This window comes from Pundamilia nyererei, unplaced genomic scaffold, assembly GCF_000239375.1.
Source record: "Pundamilia nyererei isolate P.nyererei 1_Seehausen unplaced genomic scaffold, PunNye1.0 scaffold00218, whole genome shotgun sequence".
NCBI lineage: Eukaryota > Metazoa > Chordata > Actinopteri > Cichliformes > Cichlidae > Pundamilia > Pundamilia nyererei.
The window spans coordinates 896,660-919,109 of record NW_005187619.1 but is presented as its reverse complement, the minus strand read 5'-3'; the positions used below and the strand labels follow the sequence as shown (position 1 = coordinate 919,109).

The window sequence follows — 22,450 nt, the reverse complement described above, 5'->3', positions numbered from 1 at the left end:
GAAAGTCTTTCAGCAACTGCCAAACCTCAGTGCTCCACTGCATTTGATAAAGGCTCAGGAGGGGACAGGTCTCATTTAACCCTTAGAATCATCTTACCTAAATCTTTGTCATTATTCACCAGGGAGAAAACTTTAAACATTCAAGTCATCCTCTGCAGCCAAGAACTGTCCTGGAGAACAAGTTTAAGATGTGAGAAACCATTCAATACTCTGCCAAAACTGACAGTTTGGGTGGCTAATCTCGTGTCTTGGCAGGCAGCGAGCCCAGCTTGAGACTCCTCAGAGCAGGAATTCGACTGAAGTGTCATTCGATGGCCAAATGGAGTTTCTACATAAATTGGAGTGCCTGTAACCTTGTACAAGAGCAGGTTGTGAAAGACAGGACACTTGATTTTGTGTCAAGCCTGCGATAATTGTGAAATACTGGGCTCAGTTGCATCTCTAGATGCAGTTCAAAATGTACATCACCCAAATATTTAATGAGCTGCAGAGTCAGTGGCTTTTAACATTCGGGCATAGACTTGTTGCTTCTTGCTTACAAACACATGAATGTCATTAGCTCTAAAGATCAACCTCAACCCAAATGTTCAGCTATTCTTTCAACCTGACAGAAGACGAGAGAAACTGCAGGAGAGCTTTCACACTTTATTTTAGATAAATACAGGAGATCCTTGTTGCACTGTAGAGCTGTGAAGGAGGAAGAAATATGAGGAACAGGTTTTAACCATCAAGAAATGCCATGTTGTAATAGCCAAAAACCAGTGACCCACCTGAGCCCTGCGAGTTTGGCTCGTCTCTTCCATCCATGTCAGTCTGAAGCTGACCGATGGAAATTTGGCCAAGGGTCAGAAGATGGATGCTTTACATGACCCCAGTGAGGTCCATGGTAATACCACCAGTAGTCGTTCCACGTAGGATTCATGTGGGAGTTGTAGTAGCCACTGTAAGGGTCGACATATCTCTGAGGATGGCGCGGCCTTGATGGGCGTTCCAGTCCATCTGGCTCCGGAAATGCAGAGACCTGACCAGGGCGGCCTTCGTCACGATGATGATGCTCACGATGATGATGCTGCTCGTCGGGGTGCGGCCTTGCATGAGCCGGCACATAAACCTGTGGTCTTTGGTGGCCCAAATCAGCTTCCTCAGGCCTGTGTCGATGTCCGCCGTGATGTTCCTGGCGGTGTGGAGAACCTCGTGAAAAGGGAACGGATAAGCTGAACTGGTAGCCCAGCTTGGAAGCATCATGGCCATGGCGTCTGCCGGGATTATTAAAACTGTTGTCAATAATAAAGCCACTTGGTCTGTACCGAGGAGGATTAGCACCATCACGAGACTGACTTGAGCCTGAGGATTCCTTTTGCTCAAAGCTCCTGGGCTTGGCCACAAGGTGGTTTCTGTGTGCTTGAGGCTGGAGCGGATACGTTTCCATGGGTCTGTGGGCGGGAATATTGGAGCGTGGCTGATACAATCTCGGGGATTGGACTTTGACCTGATCGTGCACATTAGGGTAGATCCTTGGATCTGTCGGCCGCAGAGCCCTCATGTACTGGAAAGGACGAGGACTTCCATACACATCGTGTTCCCCTCTTCCACCCTGCCACGCTCTAGGCTGCACAGGACTTGTGGCTGAGAGAGAACATGGGTAAGAATACAGATTATACCAAGCTAAAAAAACATCTACAGTTTGACAGTATACTGATGCAGATTTATCTTAACAGGAGGAAAGTAACTTAAATTTGATAGGTTTTTTCTGAGTGGACCAAAATTTGTTTCCTAATCTGTAAGGTGGCAAGAAATGCAGATGATTGCAGCTCAAGAAACTTTTGCACAGACCTACACTTACTCATTTAGGAGGCTCTCTGGGGAATGTTGGGTTCAGAAACTTTTTGAATGTTTAACTACAGTCTGCTTTTAACGTCACTTTAATTGGAGAAAGTATCAGAATTCCAAGAGCGGGCCCAAGCCTCCAAACACACGCCTTCCAGTTCTTATCCACATGTTCTCCTAGTTACAAGCTGTTCATTCCTTTACGTGCCCCACCCTGCCTCCCTTTTAAATTCTTTATCTTCTTCACATCTATTTAGTACACGGGGGATCTGCCAGGCCTGGGAGCCGCTGCCAGTACCCTTTGAGGCCTTCCCCAAACCGCAGCTCAACTGGCCAAGCCATTCACCTTTACCTACTAAAACACTGTCAACCCTAAAATGACGACGTGGGCCCAGCAAGTGAAATTTGATTCTAGAATCCGTCATTTCAGTTTCTTCCCGAAAGTATTTACATAAACAGATATTTCCCTGTGTTTAAAACTTTACAAAGGGTTAGTTTTCAGTGCCATGAAGAGCATTTAGCCGTTTGTTACCATCTTTTCATTCAGTTGCAGTTTGGACTGTGCGATTCTCTCCACTTTTTGGTTTGGACCAGTCCTCAATTTACCATCTTCAGGTGGGCCAACATGCAGCAGTTTGTCTGCTGACAGGTATGAAACTGATGGAGCATAACTCCAGTGCTAGCCTCCCTACACTGGCTTCCTTACAGGATCCAAGTTGTGTTTTTACGTCAAGAAAACGACCAAACCCCTTCTTACCCATATGAGCTTCTATTCAGGCTCCTGAAAGTATGAGGTTAAGTTAAAAACCAGTGTTAATTATTCCATGGTCCAACTTAAATTTTGTTGTGACAGAGCCTTCTGTGGCAGGCCCCCTCCCTCTAAATCAGGCGTGGGGAACTCCAGGCCTCGAGGGCCAGTGTCCTGCAGGTTTTAGATGTGTCCTTGATCCAACACAGCTGATTCAAATGGTTAAATTACCTCCTCAACATGCCTTGAAGTTCTCCAGAGGCCTGGTAATGAACTAATCACTTGATTCAGATGCGTTGACCCAGGGTGAAATCCAAAACCTGCAGGACACTGCCCCCCCCCCCGAGGCCTGGAGTTGGACACCCCTGCCTCTAAATACTGGATCTGCACAAACACTGGAACATCTTACGTTTCTACTAAAGACACATCTTTAATGGACTGACTTTCAGCACATATTGACCCAAACAGCAATTTTTACAGCTTCGGTCACTGTTGCTGCAGATGTTTGTGTTATTGTATCATTTTGTATTTATTTTATTATTCTAAAAATTTTTATTATTGTTGTGCATTTTACACTTTAGTCTGTAAAGCACTTTGTTGGAAATGTGCTGTATACAAAACACCAAGAACCTTAACACCAGTCACCTTCAACTGGCGTTTTAGATGTTATTCAAGCCAGTTTAGATGAAGAAAACCTGGCTTTTTGGTTTGGTCTGGAATACTTTGTCCCACCACTGGATCTAATCAACATTTCCAGTTTAATGTTGCTCTAGCATCAGAAACATTCAATTCTTTAGAGTCTTCTGGTGACATTTCTCAGTGTCTGATACATTTTATCCACTTCAATTCTCTGCTTCCAAAGCAAACCAAATTTAACCTGCTGATCTGGACACGACAGAACTTTAGCCCATTGGCTGCGTTGTCCTTACAAAGATAGACTGCAGACCCATTTAGTGGTACACAGTGGCATTAACAGTCAGCTTTCAAAGACTTCTAACGTATTAATTATGTGCTCTAGAATATTAGCTGTTCCCAAGGTTTGTCTCCTGTTTAGTACCCACTGAAGGCCTTCATACTTTCCCCAAGAATCTTGAATCTAAAGAATGATTAAGTGTTTTCTAAAGAGATGCTCCAGGTTCTGCGTGCAGGCATGACTTTGCTGGACTCTTCAGGTAAGGCAGTAAGTTGTTATAGTTTTTTAACTGTGGAGCAGGTTGTTTCAGCACAGGCTGAAAATGTTATTTGCTACAGGCTTTGGAAAAAATTCATAACAACAAGATGCAAGTAAGGCTCACCTCCTGGAAAAGCTGAGGAGTAGTCCACATCACTCAAAACATAAAGCAGTAAAAACCTGTCAAACAGCACAAATACAGTAAAGATAAAACCAGACAAAGGTCCACATTTGAGTACAGGAAGTGTAGATCTTGAAAGCACATTTAAACGTGGTACCTTGCAATGAGGAACCGAGCAGCCATGACTGCTGCAGCTGCACTCGCTGTGTCCTCACAAACCCTCCAACCAGACTGTGCATGCAGTCGTGCCCTGTCAGCTACTCCAGCCAAACACCAGTGTGCTTCTGAGTCAAGTGTTCAGGACATGCTGCTGTCTTTATAGGTCCTTCCTACTGCAGGTGTTTCCAATTAGCCTGTTTTAATGAGAAGTTGAACTGAGGTACCCAACAGGTCAACCTCCCTCCCCCATACACGTGTGAGGGAGAGAGAAGAAATTAGTGGCTATATTTAGCAACCTGAGGAATTTGTTTAGGACAGCAACACAGAATTACAAAATCTTTCATTTGAATATCTTCCCGTTACAGGATTGAAGGAGACAACATAGTTATTTTTTCCTGCTATTTTCCCATCCACGCTCCAGTAGGTGGCGGTAATGTGGCTTTAAGTTGGTTTACCAGCTGCCATTAGGCTTTAAAGAAGAAGAGCCTTCACGCTATGGACTTTATTATTTCGTATCCCAGTACAGTACCTTTATTTATCCAGGTAAAAACATGTAATTAAGATTAAAAATCCAATTTCAAACAGAGACGTGGCATCGTGGCAGAAAGAGTATTTATATTATATTTCTTTGTATTTATAGCATTTTCAAAAATGTTACCCCACGAGTTCAGATGGTACGAATCATTGACACTGAATCTCCCACATGGTTTTGTTTTGTCAGCATTACAAAAGCCGAGCGTTCCCTCTGCACCGGGTCACAGGGTCGACCTCCTGATGCTCTCGTCCACTCAGTGCTGCTTGATGTTGTGACATAAACATAAAAAAAAAATCACAAAGAAAGAACAATACAGTATCCTGTAGAGTAAGAGTAAAACAGTGAGATGTGGATTATTAAACATTAGGTCTCTCTCTTCCAAGTCCCTGTTAGTACATGAGTTAATAATTGATCAACAAATCGATTTACTCTGCCTTACAGAAACCTGGTTGCAGCAGGATGATTATGTTATTTTAAATGAATCAACACCCCCGAGTCATTCTAACTACCAGAAACCTCGAAGCACAGGCCGAGGGGGAGGTGTGGCAGCAATTTTCCACACCAGCTTATTGATCAACCAAAGACCCAGACAGACTTTTAATTCATTTGAAAGCCTGATGCTTAGCCTCGTCCACCCCAGCTGTAAAACTCAGAAACCAGTCTTACTTGTTATCATCTATCGTCCACCTGGGCCTTACAGAGTTTCTGTGTAGTTTCTGTGTAGCCTAAAGCAGATAACTTGTAAGTTGGAGAGGAAATGGCGTGTCACAAATTTAGAAGATCATCATTTAGCCTGGAGAAACTGTTTGTTGCTTTATGAGAAAGCCCTCTGTAAGGCCAGAACATCTTACTATTCATCACTGATTGAAGAAAATAAGAACAACCCCAGGTTTCTCTTCAGCACTGTAGCCAGGCTGACAAACAGTCAGAGCTCTTTTGAGCAGTGTTGGTCAACTTTCTTGAAAAAAGTAATCAGTAACTAATTAGTGATTACTTCCCCCCAAAAGTAATCCCGTTACTTTATGGATTACTTATTTTCAAAAGTAATTAATTACTTAGTTACTTAGTTACTTTTTAAAAACATGATTTACACCCTGAAGAGGTGATAAAGTGATAGATCTTTCAGCCCAGTTCTACTTTTTCTGCATAATCCATCATACAAAATGTAAACAAATGGAAAAGTCTGTTTTTAAAACTTGTTTTAGCAATTTTAATCTTTTAACTTTATGCATCAAGCAAAAATGAAATTATATGCAACATTCTCTGACTGGAAGAAATTTGTTTAACATTTAAACCTATTTTCTGCACATTTCAGCACATAAAATAAAATATTTTTTTGTGTTTACACACAAATAGATGCAAGTGAAACACAGCAGAAAATAAATAAAATCAAAGACTAGTGGTCCTGTTGCTCTAGGAGTGGGGCAGGCGGAGGTTTGCCCTGGTGCAGGTGTGCCGCAGCGGTCAGTTGAAGAATCCGCGAGTTTCCCTGTGAATTTCCCATTATGTCGTTGCGCACTTGGTGCTTGCTCGGAAGTTTAGGGTTTTTTTCGCTGTAGAAAGAAGTTTTCTTCCCACGCTGAACGAATGCTAATGTTTTTGTCACTTTTTATGGAACCAAACTCAAAGTAAGGTCAGTACTTTCACGCTTTAAATGCACACAGCTGTTGTCACGAACGTCACATTCGCTTACGTCACTGTCATGAGACATTCTCGCAAAAAAAAAAATCACAGTTTTAGTAACGCAGCATTCCTACGGGAAAGTAACTGTAATCTAATTACCGTTTTTGCAATAGTAATCCCTTACTTTACTCGTTAGTTGAAAAAAGTAATCGGATTACAGTAATGTGTTTGTTGAGCCAACTATCCCTTTAACGTTAACAAGTAATGACTTCATTAACATCTTCACAAATAAAATTTTAACAATTAGAGAAAAAATTACCCATAATCATCTCACAGATGCAACATTTAGAGTCTTTTTCTCCAATTGATATTTCTGAGTTAGCTAATTATAGGCCAATCTCCAACCTTCCTTTCATATCAAACATCCTTGAAAGAGTAGTTGTCAAACAGCTAACTGATCATCTGCAGAGGTTTATTTGAAGAGTTTCAGTCAGGTTTCAGAGCTCATCACAGCACAGAAACAGCTTTAGTGAAGATTACAAATGATCTTCTTATGGCCTCTGACAGTGGACTCATCTCTGTGCTTGTCCTGCTAGACCTCAGTGCAGCATTCAATACTGTCGACCATAATATCCTATTAGAGCGATTAGAACATGCTGTAGGTATTACAGGTACTGTGCTGCAGTGGTTTGTATCATATCTATCTGATAGACTCCAGTTTGTGCATGTAAAAGGGGAGTCCTCTTCACACACTGAGGTTAATTATGGAGTTCCACAGGGTTCAGTGCTAGGACCAATTCTGTTTACACTATACATGCTTCCCTTAGGCAGCATCATTAGAAGACGTAGCATACATTTACACTGCTATGCAGATGACACCCAGCTCTATCTGTCCATGAAGCCAGATAACACACACCAATGAGTTAAACTGCAGGAATGTCTTAAAGACAAAGACCTGGATGGCTGCTAACTTTTTGCTTCTTAATTCAGATAAAACTGAGGTTATTGTACTCTGCCCTGAAAATCTTAGAAATATGGTATCTAACCAGATTCTTACTCTGGATGGCATTACCTTGGCCTCCAGTAACACTGAGGAACCTTGGAGTCATTTTGACCAGGACATGTCCTTCAATGCACATATTAAACAAATATGTAAGACTGCCTTCATTCATTTGTGCAACATCTCTAAAGTTAGAAATATCCTGTCTCAGAGTGACGCTGAAAAACTAGTTCATGCATTTATTACTTCTACACTGGACGACTGTAATTCATTATTATTATGAAGTCCTAAAAACTCCCTGAAAAGCCTTCAGCTAATCCAAAATGCTGCAGCAAGAGTCCTGACAGGGACTAGAAAGAGAGCAGATTTCTCCTTTGTTGGCTTAAATAAATAATCAGGCCCCATCTTATCTTAATGACCTTGTAATACCATATCACCCTATTAGAGCACTTCGCTCTCACACTGCAGGCCTACTTGTTGTTCCTAGAGTATTTAAAAGTAGAATGGGAGGCAGAGCCTTCAGTTTTCAGGCCCCTCTTCTGTGGAACCAGCTTCCAGTTTGGATTCAGGAGACAGACACTATCTCTACTTTCAAGATTAGGCTTCAAACTTTCCTTTTTGCTAAAGCATATAGTTAGGGCTGGACCAGGTGACCCTGAATCCTCAGTTATGCTGCAATAGACGTAGACTGCTGGGGGATTCCCATGATGCATTGGTTGATAGTTCTTCACTCACTATGTGTTAATACACCTCCTTGAATCATACTTGACATTAATCTCTGTCTCTCTTCCACAGCATGTCTTTATCCTGTCGTCCTTCTATTCTTATCTTACCAGTTATAAAAGTAAGTGAGGGAGTTGGAAATGAGGACCCATTCCAGCTGTAATAAGGCACTCTGGCATCCACACCCAACACCAATATAGAATCACTATTTAAACACAGAAACAGCAGGCCCTGATGTAAGATTAAACACTGCATTTCTTACTACAGAGGTGACAACATTTCTGGCAAAGCAGCCTGCTTGTGGTCAAATATCTTTGTAGAAGGCAATATACAGAAGTACGATAAAATGTTAAAGATTTCTAAAACTATTATTGGACATTTTAGAAAATAAAAGTGAATACCAAGCTATTTTTGCCCTAAAGGGACTCGAGATGTATGAGTAAAAGTATAAAAATATAAATGACATCAGATGCAAGAAGGAAATTGTGTATTTATTTGCATGGTGAGTTACAGTCTTGGCAGAAATGCGCTCCAAAAGTAAAATAACCTTTGTGCACAGATTGAACAGAGTTGACACTGAGTTAGTTCCTGTGTAAAGAAGCCTGTTGCAGAGTTGGTGCCATATTTAAGGTAGGCCATTCTGATCCATCCAGGGTTGAACGTGATTGATGCTTAAGACCATCTGCCTCAAAGGTTTGTTGCCGAGTCGGTGCCAAATTGAAGACAGGCCAGTCTGATCCACCAAGGGCTGGAATTGATTGTTGCTTAAGATAACCTGATTCATGAGTCTGTTGCTGAATTGGTGCTAAGTTTAAAGCAGGCCATTCTGATCCACCAAGTGTTGAACGTGATTGAGGCTTAAGACCAGCTGCCTCAAAGGTTTGTTGCCGAGTCTGTGCCAAATTGAAGACAGGCCATTCTGATCCACCAAAGGCTGGAATTGATTGTGGTTTAAGATAACCCGACTCATGAGTCTGTTGCTGTGTTGCTGAGTTTAAGGCAGGCCATTCTGATCCAGCTATTGCTGAACTGGAGTGTGGCTTAACACGACCTGGCTCAAAGGTTCGTTGCCGAGGTGGTGCCAAGTTTAAGGCAGGCCATTCTGATCCAGCAAGGGTTGAGCTTGATTGTTGCTTAAGAAAACCTGATTCACGAGTCTGTTGCTGAATTGGTGCTAAGTTTAAAGGAGGCCATTCTGATCCACCAAGGGTTAAACTTGATTGAGGCTTTAGACCATCTGCCTCGAAGGATTGTTGCTGGGGTGGTGCTGAATCGAAGACAGGCCATTCTGATCCAGCTATTGCTGAACTGGACTGTGGCTTAACACGACCTGGCTCAAAGGTTCGTTGCCGAGGTGGTGCCAAGTTTAAGGCAGGCCATTCTGATCCAGCTATTGCTGAACTTGCTTGAGGCTTAAGATGACCTGCCTCAAAGGATTGTTGCCGGGGTGGTGCCAAGTTTAAAGCAGGCCATTCCGATCCACCAAGGGTTGAAATTGATTGAGGCTTAAGACCATCGGCCTCAAAGGATTGTTGCCGGGGTGGTGCCGAATTGAAGACAGGCCATTCTGATCCAGCTATTGCTGAACTTGCTTGAGGCTTAAGATGACCTGCCTCAAAGGATTGTTGCCGGGGAGGTGCCAAGTTTAAGGCAGGCCATTCTGATCCACCAAGGGTTGAAATTGATTGAGGTCTAAGATAACCTGGTTCATGTGTCTGTTGCTGTGTTCCTGCAGAGTTAAAGAAAGGCCATTTTGATCCAGTTATTGGTGAACTTGACTGGGGCTTAACACGACTTGGCTCAAAAGTCTGTTGTGGTGTTGTTTCAAAGTTGAAGAAAGGCCTTTCTGTTTCATGCAGAGTGGAGCTTTGTGGTTTAACATGAACTGGCTCATAAGTCTGCTCTTGTGTTTGAAAATGTAGAAAAGGTCTTTCTGATCCAGTAAGAGTTGAACTTGATTGTGTTTTGATGAAATATGGTTTATAAGCCTGTTCCTGTGTTTCTGAGTAACTACTACCAGCAGAGTTTAAGAAAGGTTGCCTTGATTGTGGCATTTCCTGCTTTATGTTACCGTAATTGACAAACTCTGTGTTCTCTGGATTTTCTTGATTTACTGAACTGTCAACATAGCTGGTCATTGGGATATTGGGATATTGAGAGACAGATGAAGAGGGAACAGATAAGTCGATTTGAAAGCCTGGTTTAGAGACAGGAGCGGTATCATTTCCACCATCATGTCCTTCACTGGCCAAATCTCCCCCTTCATGTCTGACCGAAAGATCAAAATATGGAATGCTCAGACTAAATTCGTAGCTTTTGGGTTTGGGTGACAGAGATTTCTTCTGTGGTGGAGGCTGGGGTAGAACAGTCTCCTTTGGCCATTTGGTGGCAACATTAGATCGTGGCTGCAAGGGGTTTGCAGGCTTGAGGTTTGAGGCTTTTTGGTACACTATGGGATGGTTTTGTTTACAGATATGGAAAGGGGCCATCATTAAACGTCCCTGCTTTTCCAATGTTTTGTCCTGGGCACTGATGTAGTAGAAAGGATGACAGTTCTCATAGTTGTAGGCTTCTTCCTCTCCTTCACTTTGCCACACTCTCGGTTGCACAAAACTTCTGGCTATGATAGAAGACAGGTGAAGGTTAATGTAAATATTACATTGTAATTTGTAATTTCTGCAAGATTACATGGCAAGACCACTGACCAAGATGGCTGACCAAGATGGCAGCAGCATGTCTCCTTGTTGAATGTCTGCTTTGAATTTGTTGGGTATTTTTCTGTTTTTACTATTTTAAACGGATTCTAGTGTTTTTCCAACAAGGTATTTTAAACTATTCTGTTAGTTCTTGGAAAGTGGCCCATTTTGGGGGCCTCTGCTACTACCAGAAACCGTCTGCACCACACCGGGGCCTGTGCTGCTGGCTGGACCTATCAACAGCACACTAAGGCCATCTGCTAGCAAGCAGACGCCATCTGCTAGCCACGGACATGAGCTTCTGGCTGGAGCCTTACTTGCCATCCTAGGTCTTTGCAGCCTGATGATACATTTAATTCAGTATCAACAATAGTCGTGTGTTTTGGATAATTACTTTTTAAAATAACTTTGCTTATTGGCTGTGGGGGACTTTGGGACACTGAATTTTTCTAAGTCAAGCACATTTAACATGATCCCAGATCTATATCATCACTGCTGCTGTACTTCCTGTACGATCTCCAATGTATTTGGAACAGGACACGGATTTTTCATTTGATCTACACAAAGATTTACCTTATCTTCAAAACCTTCTTGTTTTGTATGATTACAAAGTTAAGAAAAATTCTGCTTAGTTTCAACATTTCACAAGTCAAACTCAAAGTCTCAAAGCAGAGACTTCTGATTGTCTTAATACTGCTCTTATCTGGTGATGTTCAACCTAGACCAGGCCCTCAGCTGCAATGCAGTCAAACACCATCTGAATTTAAATCCTCACCTCGGCTGAAGATTATTCATCTTAATGTGTGCAGTTTGATACCCAAGATAGATATGATCACAATTTGGGATAAATTAAGTTTCTTCCTGTTAAAAGGGAGTTTTTCTTTCCTATATGAATAAAATTGAATTGAATCAAATTCCCTCAGTATGAAAATCAACTTTTGTTGTCCCTCTACTAAAAGTGGGCGACCCAGCAGTTTTAACTAATTATAGACCAATATCTAATCTGTGCTGTGCCAGTTCTTGAAGCTCGTGTGTGCGAGCAGTTAGTTTCTACACACCAATGCCGTTTTATCTGATCAATCAGGCTTTAGGGGAAGAAAATAAATAAATCACAGTACCATCACAGCTGCAGTGAAAGTGGCAAATAATATTACTGTTGCACTTGATAAGAAACAACACTGTGCGTCCCTTTCTATTAATTTGTCAAACGTATTAGACACTGTTGATCATTGTATTTTAAAACTTAGACTCCTCCAGTCAGGACTCAGAGCAGTGGCATGGTTCTCAAACTGTCTCAGTGATATGTCTCAGTGCATTAAATCTGATGGTCTGAATTTGTTACAGTGCACAACGGAGTGCCACAGCGCTCACCTTCAAACCACATGTAGAGAATCTCGTGAAAAATCTGAAGTTAAAACAGATTTTATTTTCAAAATAAGTTGTGTTTTTCTTACAATATAAAGAATCTGCTTTTAAATGCAACATTTTTGCCTGTGCTGGATTATGGAGATATTCTATACATGAAAGCTTCTGCTCAATGTCTTTGAATGGTTGATAGTGTATCATGCTTCACTGAGGTTCATCACTAACCGTAAATCTCAGACTCAACACTGAGTTATACTCTTGGGTAGGATGGCCTGCTTCGGCAAGTCGGAGGAACTCTCATTTATACAGTTTTATATAACAGACAGTTAACACCCTTGGCTTGGAACAAACTGCAGAACGACTGGAAAAACACTGAATTATTTCATAAAGCACTTAAGTGCTAACTAAGAATCCCTGAGGCCAAGTCCATAACATGCAATTGCTTCAATTAGATTGTCATTTTAACTGAATTTTTGTATTTTCCTTTGATTTTTAATTTTTTTTATTATCTTTATTTTATTCTTTTCATTTAATTTTGCATTTGTGTTGTTGCTCTCTGTGTTTAACAGTAATTTCTGTAACTGTGACTTGTAACTTGATGCTGCCCATCCATGGAAAAGGTTTTTAATCTCAATGGGATCTTCCTGGTTAAATAAAGGTTAGAAAGAAGTAGTAAAATTTAGACATTAAAAATCTATTTTCAACACGTCTCTAGAATCTCAACAATCTAATTTGAATTAATGGACTTCATAATTCATGATTAGCAGCACAGAAACAGTTCCCGACTGCACCCAAGTGTTGTTACTGTGTTTTTCAAATGACAACAAAGGAGCGTCGTGACGAATAAACCGGCCTGACAGTTGGCTCAAAGAAGGCTCGTCTAATTCCCTGTGAAACAATTTAAGCAGCATAAGATGAAGCACAGGACAACTCATTTTATACCAACTGCATTTCATATAGTGTGGAGACAGCATCTACATCCAGTACACAAGAACTCCATAGCGTGAGAATGCTGCAAACATACCCTGAACACTGTCCTGTTTTAAGACCACATACATTTGAAAAGTTAATAGCATATATTTCTTATTAATTAGACTCAGATTGTCAAAATTACATTTCAGGACTGAAGAAGAGTTCCACCTCGAGACCCCTTTATAGACATCCCCCTGCATTTGCAAATTGTTATGGCTCTTTGTTGATTTGTGCAGGGTTGGAAAAAAAAAAAAAGAAACAGGACATAGGTCAGATTTCTTATGGAGATTTCTTACATCACTATACATATTAAAGCACACTTTAATAACCGCGGTTTGGTTGAGAGCTGCTAGAATATTCTAGAAATTTAGAGCCATCTTGTGCCTGTAAGTCTGCAGATGAAGCAAACGTGAATGAAGCAGTGCAGTTTCCCTAAAACACCACCCTGAATTGTCAGTGCTGTGTATCAGATCGTAGGCCTAGTGTTTGGTCTCACTTTAATTAGGGGAGCTGGTAAATTGTTGCTAACGAATCAAAGCTTAACAGGGTTTAATTTGCAGCACTCTTCAGTTATAGTAACACAGGTATTTTAACAAAGGCCCATTCTCTTATTTACAAGAAGAGTTTTAGCCCCATTTCCAAACAGCAGGAGGTGAGTCAGGCTTACCTCTTGGAAAAGCTGAGGAGTAGTTCACCTCACTCAACAAACAGACCAGCAATAATCTGTTAAACAGTTACAAATACACAGTCAAGGTAGACCCAGACAAACAAAGACTCAAGTAAATAAAATGGACCTAATAAAACCCATTTGGTTTCATATTTAATGTGTTACCTTGTAATTAGGAAGCCAGCAGCCATGACTGCTGCAGTCGCTGTGTCCTCACAGCTGCGAGCGCTGAGCTGGACTGTGCAGCACAGCTGCCCTGTCAGCCGTGGATCCAGAAAGCCCAACTTCCAGCTCCTCCAACCAAACACCCACGAGACTCAAAGTCGAGCATCCAAGCCACGCGGCTGTCTGTGTGTGTCTTTTCCATCTTCCTAATGAAAAGTTGGGCTGAAGCAAACTCTGCCTCACACAGGTGCAAACACTTGATGTGATTGGCCTGGCTGAGACGTTAGAATGATTGAATCTATGCCCCAGAGGGGATGTGGACAACAAGAACACATTTGATTTCAACTTCTGACCTGATTGTCTAAGTGCAGAGCTGTATTATAGTGGGGTTTTCTTTCTTTTATAATTTTATACACCTTGCACACATTTTTTTAAAGGCCTTGTATTGACATCAGGAACCACAGTAAAAAACGATGATCCCATATTGAAGATAAATGTAGCCCCTGTGATGTCCCCCAACCCGTCTTGAACCCTTAAGTTCAGTATTTCTCACGACCAGCTCTTGGTGTTTGGAAACTGAACGTGATCAGTGAGGGTTGGATCTGGCTGATTCACTGCTCACTCACGTGGTTGAGAAACCTGAAGGGTTGGTTTCTCATAAACCTTTAAATAATGTGATTATCTTTATGACATTTACATATAAAAACTGCTAGTCATGCTTCACACTGAAGTAAGAAAACACAAATAAAGGGAGTAAAAGTTTTTCAGTGTCAGGTAATTTCAAATGCAGCGTTTCTGTCAGCTCAACAAACATCAGCAAACACAGTGAGACTGTGACACAGCGTGCTGCAGCTGAAGGTCCAGCTGTTGTATTTCACAGGGAGACAAAAGAAAGAGAGCTAACTTCACTCACAGATGGAGAAAGATAAGAAAGACAGGACAGGAGAGGAAGAAGAGATGTTATCATTAACCTCTGCTCAGTGGGATTTGATCAACTGCAAATGTAAAGCCTCGTGAGAGACCGATCTGTACATGTGACATCGTGTTTCTTCATGCTGTGAAACGTGCGGAAAAACAAACTGTCAGTGTAGAGGATGGAATAGTACAACTCATAAAACACCTGCTGACATCTTGTTAAATTCGGTTGTGTAAATCCACAAAGAGCAGTAAACTTCAGAGCAGCAGTAGCCCAGATCAGCTGATCACAGCCTGTACACAAAGAACATCTTATTTTTCTTTCATTTTCCTTCTTTAACTAATTTTCTACTCAAAAGTCTATTGCAGTGTGGTTTCACAGTTGAAGAAAGGCCTTCTGTTTCATGCAGAGTGGGACTTTGTGGTTTTACATGACCTGGCTCATGAGTCTGCTCCTGTGTTTCGGAGGCACTAGTTCAAGAAGGGTTGCCTTGATCCAATCATATCTGTACTGATGAAGAGGGAACAGATAAGTCGGTTTGACCTGGTTTGGGGACAGCAGGAGCATCATTTCCACCATCACGTCCTTCACTGGACAAATCCCCCTCTTCATTTCTGACCAAAAGATCAAAATAAGGAATTCTCAGACCAATTCATAGCTTTTGGGATTGATATTTCTTCTGTGGTGGAGGCTGGAGTAGAACAGTCTCCTTTGGCCATTTGGTGGCAACATTAGATCGTGGCTGCAGTTAGAACAAAACAGTCAAGCTAAACAACTTTATTGATCTACAGTCCAAAACCAACATGAAAGAAGTGAACAGTAGTGAATGGAAGTGGACAAAGTTTCCATAATCAGTTTTTCCTAAGTTCATTGTTAATTTGTTTGCTTTATAGCAGCTATAATCCTCTATAGCAAGAGATGAAAAATAATATTTATGGATGCTGTGGCCTTCAAGAGCAATCATGAGGGGAAATGTGTATAAAAGTCTTGCCATTCTCTTCTCTCTGCATTTAAAAGCTTCTCTGACACTGAGACACACCCACACACTGGTGGGAGGAGCCTCTTGTACCACTGAGGTTCAGATGTCATCAGCTTAATAAAATACTGTTTCAGTTGTTGGCTGAGATGTGGAAACCTTTGAAACAACCCATTGTAGACTACTGGCGTCAGTGCACCAAGCCATAAGGGCCCCACTGCTTTTTTTTTTTTTGATGTTCCAGGTAGATCTCACATTCTGGAGAAACCTGCTGCTCTCTGCAAAACAGAGCACCAACATACAATTCAATTTCTGCTCACCGGTTCCTTCAAACACATGTTTTAGGCGATTGCTCTTGCAGAGCATGTACCTGTCACCTAGTGGACGGTCATTGTGCCAGTGCACTGCTGCATTTTTCTAGTCTGTTGCACATTTCCTTTATGCTGTGATGTGTCACTGCTGTGCTTCAACCTCTTTAAAGAAACTTATTTGAATAATGAAGGACTTTGTTTTGTGCATTGCTATTGACGTTTGCAAACCTTGGAGGTTCAGCTTTTAACAAAACCCTCAAACACATCTTTACAGATGTTCTGCCACTCCCCCTACCATTAGCCCCACTGCCAGCCAGCACAGAATACTTGAAGTAGAACCATTTTACAGTTCTTCCACAATGATGCACTGGATTAAGGAGTAGCAATATTAAAATCTTATGACAGGCACTCGATTAAAGTTCCAAAACCATTTCAAGTTTGTATGCAAGCAACTACTGAAGGATGGAACGTCGAGTCACTCTCAGGGACTTTTAAATGGCAGCTCTAGTGAAAGTGAGGGCTAGAGTTGGCTCAAAGACAGGACACTTGATTTTGTGTCAAGCCTGCAATAATTGTGAAATACTGGGCTCAGTTGCATCTCTAGATGCAGTTCAAAATGTACATCACCCAAATATTTAGTGAGCTGCAGAGTCAGTGGCTTTTAGCATTCGGGCATAAACTTGTTGCTTCTTGCTTACAAAAACATGAATGTCATTAGCTCTAAAGATCAACCTCAACCCAAATGTTCAGCCATTCTTTCAACCTGACAGAAGACGAGAGAAACTGCAGGAGAGCTTTCACACTTTATTTTAGATAAATACAGGAGATCCTTGTTGCACTGTAGAGCTGTAGAGGAGGAAGAAATATGAGGAACAGGTTTTAACCATCAAGAAATGCCATGTTGTAATAGCCAAAAACCAGTGACCCACCTGAGCCCTGCGAGTTTGGCTCGCCTCTTCCATCCATGTCAGTCTGAAGCTGACCGATGGAAATTTGGCCAAGGGTCAGAAGATGGATGCTTTACATGACCCCAGTGAGGTCCATGGTAATACCACCAGTAGTCGTTCCACGTAGGATTCATGTGGGAGTTGTAGTAGCCACTGTAAGGGTCGACATCTCTCTGAGGATGGCGCGGCCTTGATGGGCGTTCCAGTCCATCTGGCTCCGGAAATGCAGAGACCCGACCAGGGCGGCCTTCGTCACGATGATGATGCTCACGATGATGATGCTGCTGCTGCTCGTTGGGGTGCGGCCTTGTATGAGGCGGCACATAAACCTGCGGTCTTTGGTGACCCAAATCAGCTTCCTCAGGCCTGTGTCGATGTCCGCTGTGATGTTCCTGGCGGCGTGGAGAACCTCGTGAAAAGGGAACGGATAAGCTGAACTGGTAGCCCAGCTTGGAAGCGTCATGGCCATGGCGTCTGCCGGGATTATTAAAACTGTTGTCAATAATAAAGCCACTTGGTCCGTACCGAGGAGGATTAGCACCATCACGAGACTGAGCAAAAGGAATCCTCAGGCTCAAGTCAAAGCTCCTGGGCTTGGCCACAAGGTGGTTTCTGTGTGCTTGAGGCTGGAGCGGATACGTTTCCATGGGTCTGTGGGCGGGAATATTAGAGCGTGGCTGATACGAGCTCGGGGATTGGACTTGGACCTGATCGTGCACATTAGGGTAGATCCTTGGATCTGTCGGCCGCAGAGCCCTCATGTACTGGAAAGGACGAGGACTTCCATACACATCGTGTTCCCCTCTTCCACCCTGCCACGCTCTAGGCTGCACAGGACTTGTGGCTGAGAGAGAACATGGGTAAGAATACAGATTATCAGGTTGAAAACACATGTACATCTTCAGTTTCTCAGTATTGTTTGGATACAACTTCAGTCTTGAGTTTAAACCAGTGTCGTAGACCTTTGCATTCTTATACCTTTTTAACATCAGAGAAGAAATCGCTTAATTTGCTTGATCCACTCAGGCAAAGCATAATATTCATGCATTTTTATACCATCTACAGTTACAATTGTTCTTTTCCAAATTTAACAGGGAAGAACTTGACCTTTTAAAGTGATTACTGGAGTAAAAAGGTAATAAAACACCAGTGAAACAGCCAAGCTTATGATGACTGATTACAATGCGTCGTAAATGCAACCTGTAGAGTTTCCACCTCACTGAATGAAAGTCTGCTGTCACGTTAAAGCAGTGGAGCTCCAAGTGTGCAGCTGTCACATTAGAAATACAGAGCAAGGACGGCAGTGCAATTAACACATCAGTAGATTCGTTTTACTGCAATCTGTTTAAATACCTTTGACTGAATTAAGCCTGCTGATTTGGACATGAGGCATCACAACTTTACCCCAATAGCTTTAAAGCCCTGAAAAAGTACACTGAGACACATTTAGTGACCAACAGCTTTATCATCTGAAGTGGGGGAGTGAAAAAGAAAACAAAAAAAGAAAAAGAAAAAGACTGCATGGATAACATACTACATAATTTGCACCAGTGTAAATAATAAAAGGACACTCTTAAACCTCTCCTTTCAAAGACTTGAATTATTGATGTGCTCTCGATCATATTACAACTTTTACCAAGGCTACTGTATTTCCTATACCCTCCCACATACCCAGTCAGACTTTCTCCCTAAATCTCCAACATAAGTCTGTAGAATAATGAATAAAGCATTTTCTAAAGGGATGCTGCAGACTGTGGGTGCAGGCATGACTTCACTGGAGTCTTCAAGTCAGACAGCAAGTTATCATTTCATAAAATCATTGGCACGGGTTCAGCATGCTCACCTCCTGGAAAAGCTGAGGAGTAGTCCACATCACTCAAAACATAAAGCAGTAAAAACCTGTCAAGCAGCACAAATACAGTCAAGATAAAACACGACCAAAGGTAACATTGAAGTACAGGAAGTGTAGATCATGAAAGCACATTTAAACGTGGTACCTTGCAATGAGGAACCGAGCAGCCATGACTGCTGCAGCTGCACTCGCTGTGTCCTCACAAACCCTCCAACCAGACTGTGCATGTAGTCGTGCCCTGTCAGCTACTCCAGCCAAACACCAGTGTGCTTCTGAGTCAAGTGTTCAGGACATGCTGCTGTCTTTATAGGTCCTTCCTACTGCAGGTGTTTCCAATTAGCCTGTTTTAATGAGAAGTTGAACTGAGGTACCCAACAGGTCAACCTCCCTCCCCCATACAAGTGTGAGGGAGACACACACAGGCAGCCTCACGCAGGTGTGACCACTAGATGTGACCACTAGATGTGATTGCTCCAGCAGAGAGCACTTGCCTGTCTTCTGCAGAGGATATGATGCATTACAGCAGAGGGTTTTCTGCTCAGCTGCTCTCTCCTTTTACTTATACATGTTCATTTTGTTCGTCGCTCAAACATAAACTGTTGCTCCAGGGCCTCTCTGGTTTAATCCAGAGAAGACCAAAAAATTCTGTCTAGATTCTGACTTTATGACCCTGATGAAGACCACAAGCCGAAGCACGTTGGTCACCCAATACAGCAGATCCCTAATACTGTAAATGTCACCGAAGTCATCAGATCTTTGTCTTCTCCTCACCCGTGTTGCTAAATTCAGACTTTACAAAGGAAAAGTGAAATAAAAATTTCTGTCATAAACTTATTTTGTTTATTTATGATGCACTGTATTTCATACATCCTAAGTATATATTTAGGAGTAGAGTTTTTATCCATTAAAATCATAAAAAAACTGCAGTAAACTTTCTGAATTGATAATGTTAACTGCTTTAAGAAGCCATGCATCTGATCGCACAGCTATGACTGTGACTTTGCATGCATGCACAGTACTCCAACAGTCTGTTTGGTACTCCAGTCACAACAAAGCAAGCTGGCTGTCGGAGCCATAAAGATTGAGCCTCGGCCTCGGCTGTGCAGTCACCGTTGCAGCTTAACAATGATGGATCTGCACATGGTGTCGACTTGTTTATTTTGACTTATTCATTTCCTCGCCGGTTTATTTCCTCCCAAGGCCCACAGCAGCAGCAGCAGCAGCAGCAGTGACTTTTTGCTTGATGAACTGGTTTGAATTTAACAAACACAGCATTATCTACTTCCTGTAGCTGCAGGTGAAACCTAAATCCAGTCCCCCATAATAATAATACTGACAAACATACTGGGACCCATCAGTGCCTCGCTGTAACTCCCTTCACCAATCACATTTTCTTATATAAATCTGCTGTAAAAATGAAAGCAGTCAAGATATGAAACCACTTTCAGAATAAAGGAGAACTACATTAAAAGCTTAACATTTTTATTTACCAATTACAATTTATGAGACACACAGTGATATTATTAATGTGCTTCAGACTTCTGTTTTCTGGATGGATTTCTGTCTCTCCAGCTCAGGTTGGAGTCTTCCACAGTGCAAATGCATATTTTAAATTAAATTTAGCTTTGCAGGCTCAGTGTTAAAGTTAAAATGAAAAGATGACTCTATTTATTACTTCTAGTCAGTAAATATCATTCAGTAATATTTACGCTTTGAGACATCGGCTGAAGTTGAACGAGGATCGGGCTGCACTTTTGTGTAATACTAATTCATACCACAAGATGGCACAGCAAGTCAATGTAGCACTTCCATCTATCCGTTTATAGACGTAGGTCACAGAGTGAGGGGGTTGGACAGGAGAGGGCCTCTCCCAGCTGTAGAATCACTGTTTAAGTACGGACACATGCAAACACAGGTTAGACAAAATACGGCATGTCCTATTACGCTAAGCCTTTCTGGTGAACGTTGCACTCTGGTTTCTGAAGGTTCTCAGTCATCCAGGTCATGGTAGTCTAAGGAAGACGAGAAGCTTCTTTAGTTCTAAGAGTCAAATGGTACTGGGAGTCTCCACCATTTGACTCTTAGAACTAAAGAAGCTTCTCGGAGGTGAAACATCTTCAACAAGTCAAAGAAGTCCAGACGCTTTTCTTTCCAAGCTCCTTAGACCCCTGGTGGTCAAACATCTTTATAGCAGGTAACTACAGAAGTCCCATAAAACATTTCTAAAATGATAAGTAAGGGGGCTGAAAGTAGATATGTTAAGTCATTATTTGCGAATCAAACGTTTAAAACTCTAAATGATGAAGTCAGATGTTCAAAAGGAAAATGTGTGTTGCTGTGCAGCTCAGTCTAAACCTTTTGACCATCAGCCGTAGCGTTGTTTACTGCTGGCCTGCTGTCGTTTGTTTGGCCTTTGCTCTTCGTCTATGTATTCCCCTCTCGTTCTCCTCTGGATTGATTCCTTTGTGCTCCGTGTCATCCTGCGGGGGATAAATGATGTTGTTTGCCCCTCCGACAGCCAATCAATACCTCATTTTGTTTCATTTTCAGATGCTGCGTGTGCAAACGTGCACCTCTGTTTATGTTTGCTTATGTATTTGCCAGAAAGCTCTCATTGAGTCGGTGGCTAATTGCTCTGCTGATTAGGACTTCATCCTCATACCGGCTGTGTTGATTTAAACAATCCAATATGCGTGTGCTTGTATGGGCGTCTTGAGCGCCCGTGCCTTTTTTTCTGTGGGAACAGTTGGCACAAGCCGCAGCACAGCACAGTGAGCAGGGCTGAGCGGGTGTTACGCTGGAATAATGATGACAAAGAGCCACCTGTCAGAGCTGGGGCTCTTTCAAAATGTCATTTCACACTGAATGGGTAATCAGGTCGGCGGCGTGTGAATTGGAAGGCTGCGGAATTACAGGCTTCTCAAACTTTTTAATGTCAAGTATACTCTCAGAGAGGCAAGGCGGGCACACGTGGGGGAAATAATATGGTGTGGGACACCTGTCTGAGGGAGGGGGGCTTTTGTGATATTAGATTTAGTGAGGCACAGAGGTGTGTGTGTGTGTGTGTGTGTGTGTGTGTGTGTGTGTGTTGGTGAATAATGAGGTGGAAACGACTGAGAAAAAATGGTTCTATTCTTTGTGGATAAATCATAGGGCTGCTATCAGCTGGCTGAAGCGGTGCTATCTATCTGGAGCTAATTGTGCATGAATTATGAGTGAATTCCAAGTGGTTTCAAGTGAACGATGCAGCCCAAATGCCAACCAATCAACCATAGTTGGGCTCAATAAAAAATCACTTTGAAAGTGATGTTATTTGCTTTCTCCCTGAGCTTTTGATCAATCTGTCATTATTAGTAAGAGGCTCCTGGAGCAGGAGTTGGTAACCTTTACTTAACGAGAGCCATTACCGAGCAACATTCGACCACAAACATCTGAATGGAGCTGCAAAACATTTGAGCTTTCTAATAAGGTGACACAGTAAACAGAAAGTTTCTACGTGTAAATAAGGTTTTATATATCAGACAATAATTAAAGTAATCTGGTCCTCAGCAGTGTTGGTCAAGTTACTTGAAAAAAAGTAATCAGTAACTAATTACTGATTACTTCCCCAAAAAAGTAATCCCATTACTTTACTGATTACTTATTTTCAAAAGTAATTAATTACTTAGTTACTTTT

The 22,450-nt window shown here is 42.0% G+C and overlaps 2 protein-coding genes across 4 annotated transcripts; both read right to left on the bottom strand.

Moving 5' to 3' along the window:
• Nucleotides 1-625: 625 nt before the first annotated feature.
• LOC102212022 (uncharacterized) lies at nt 626-19,062 on the bottom strand. Of its 3 annotated transcripts, none has more exons than XM_013914707.1 (4): nt 18,920-19,062; nt 18,766-18,821; nt 17,464-17,766; nt 626-1,323 (listed from the first exon to the last, which is right to left on the bottom strand). In XM_013914707.1, exons 1-4 carry the CDS (start codon nt 18,943-18,945, stop codon nt 809-811), a joined length of 900 nt encoding a protein of 299 aa, XP_013770161.1. In that variant the 5' UTR covers nt 18,946-19,062; the 3' UTR covers nt 626-808. The 3 variants fall into 3 exon arrangements, with proteins under 3 accessions (XP_013770161.1, XP_005748341.1, XP_005748344.1); XM_005748284.1 differs by lacking the exons at nt 17,464-17,766; nt 18,766-18,821; nt 18,920-19,062 and adding exons at nt 3,871-3,926; nt 4,025-4,179 and having other exon boundaries at nt 626-687; nt 771-1,626; XM_005748287.1 differs by lacking the exon at nt 626-1,323 and adding an exon at nt 16,760-16,821 and having other exon boundaries at nt 16,905-17,766.
• On the bottom strand, nt 8,378-14,043 carry LOC102211735 (uncharacterized). Its single transcript, XM_005748286.1, has 3 exons — nt 13,773-14,043; nt 13,608-13,663; nt 8,378-10,527 (listed from the first exon to the last, which is right to left on the bottom strand). The coding sequence occupies exons 1-3, from the start codon at nt 13,796-13,798 to the stop codon at nt 8,489-8,491; spliced, it is 2,121 nt and encodes a 706-aa protein (XP_005748343.1). The 5' UTR covers nt 13,799-14,043; the 3' UTR covers nt 8,378-8,488.
• Nucleotides 19,063-22,450: the final 3,388 nt, after the last annotated feature.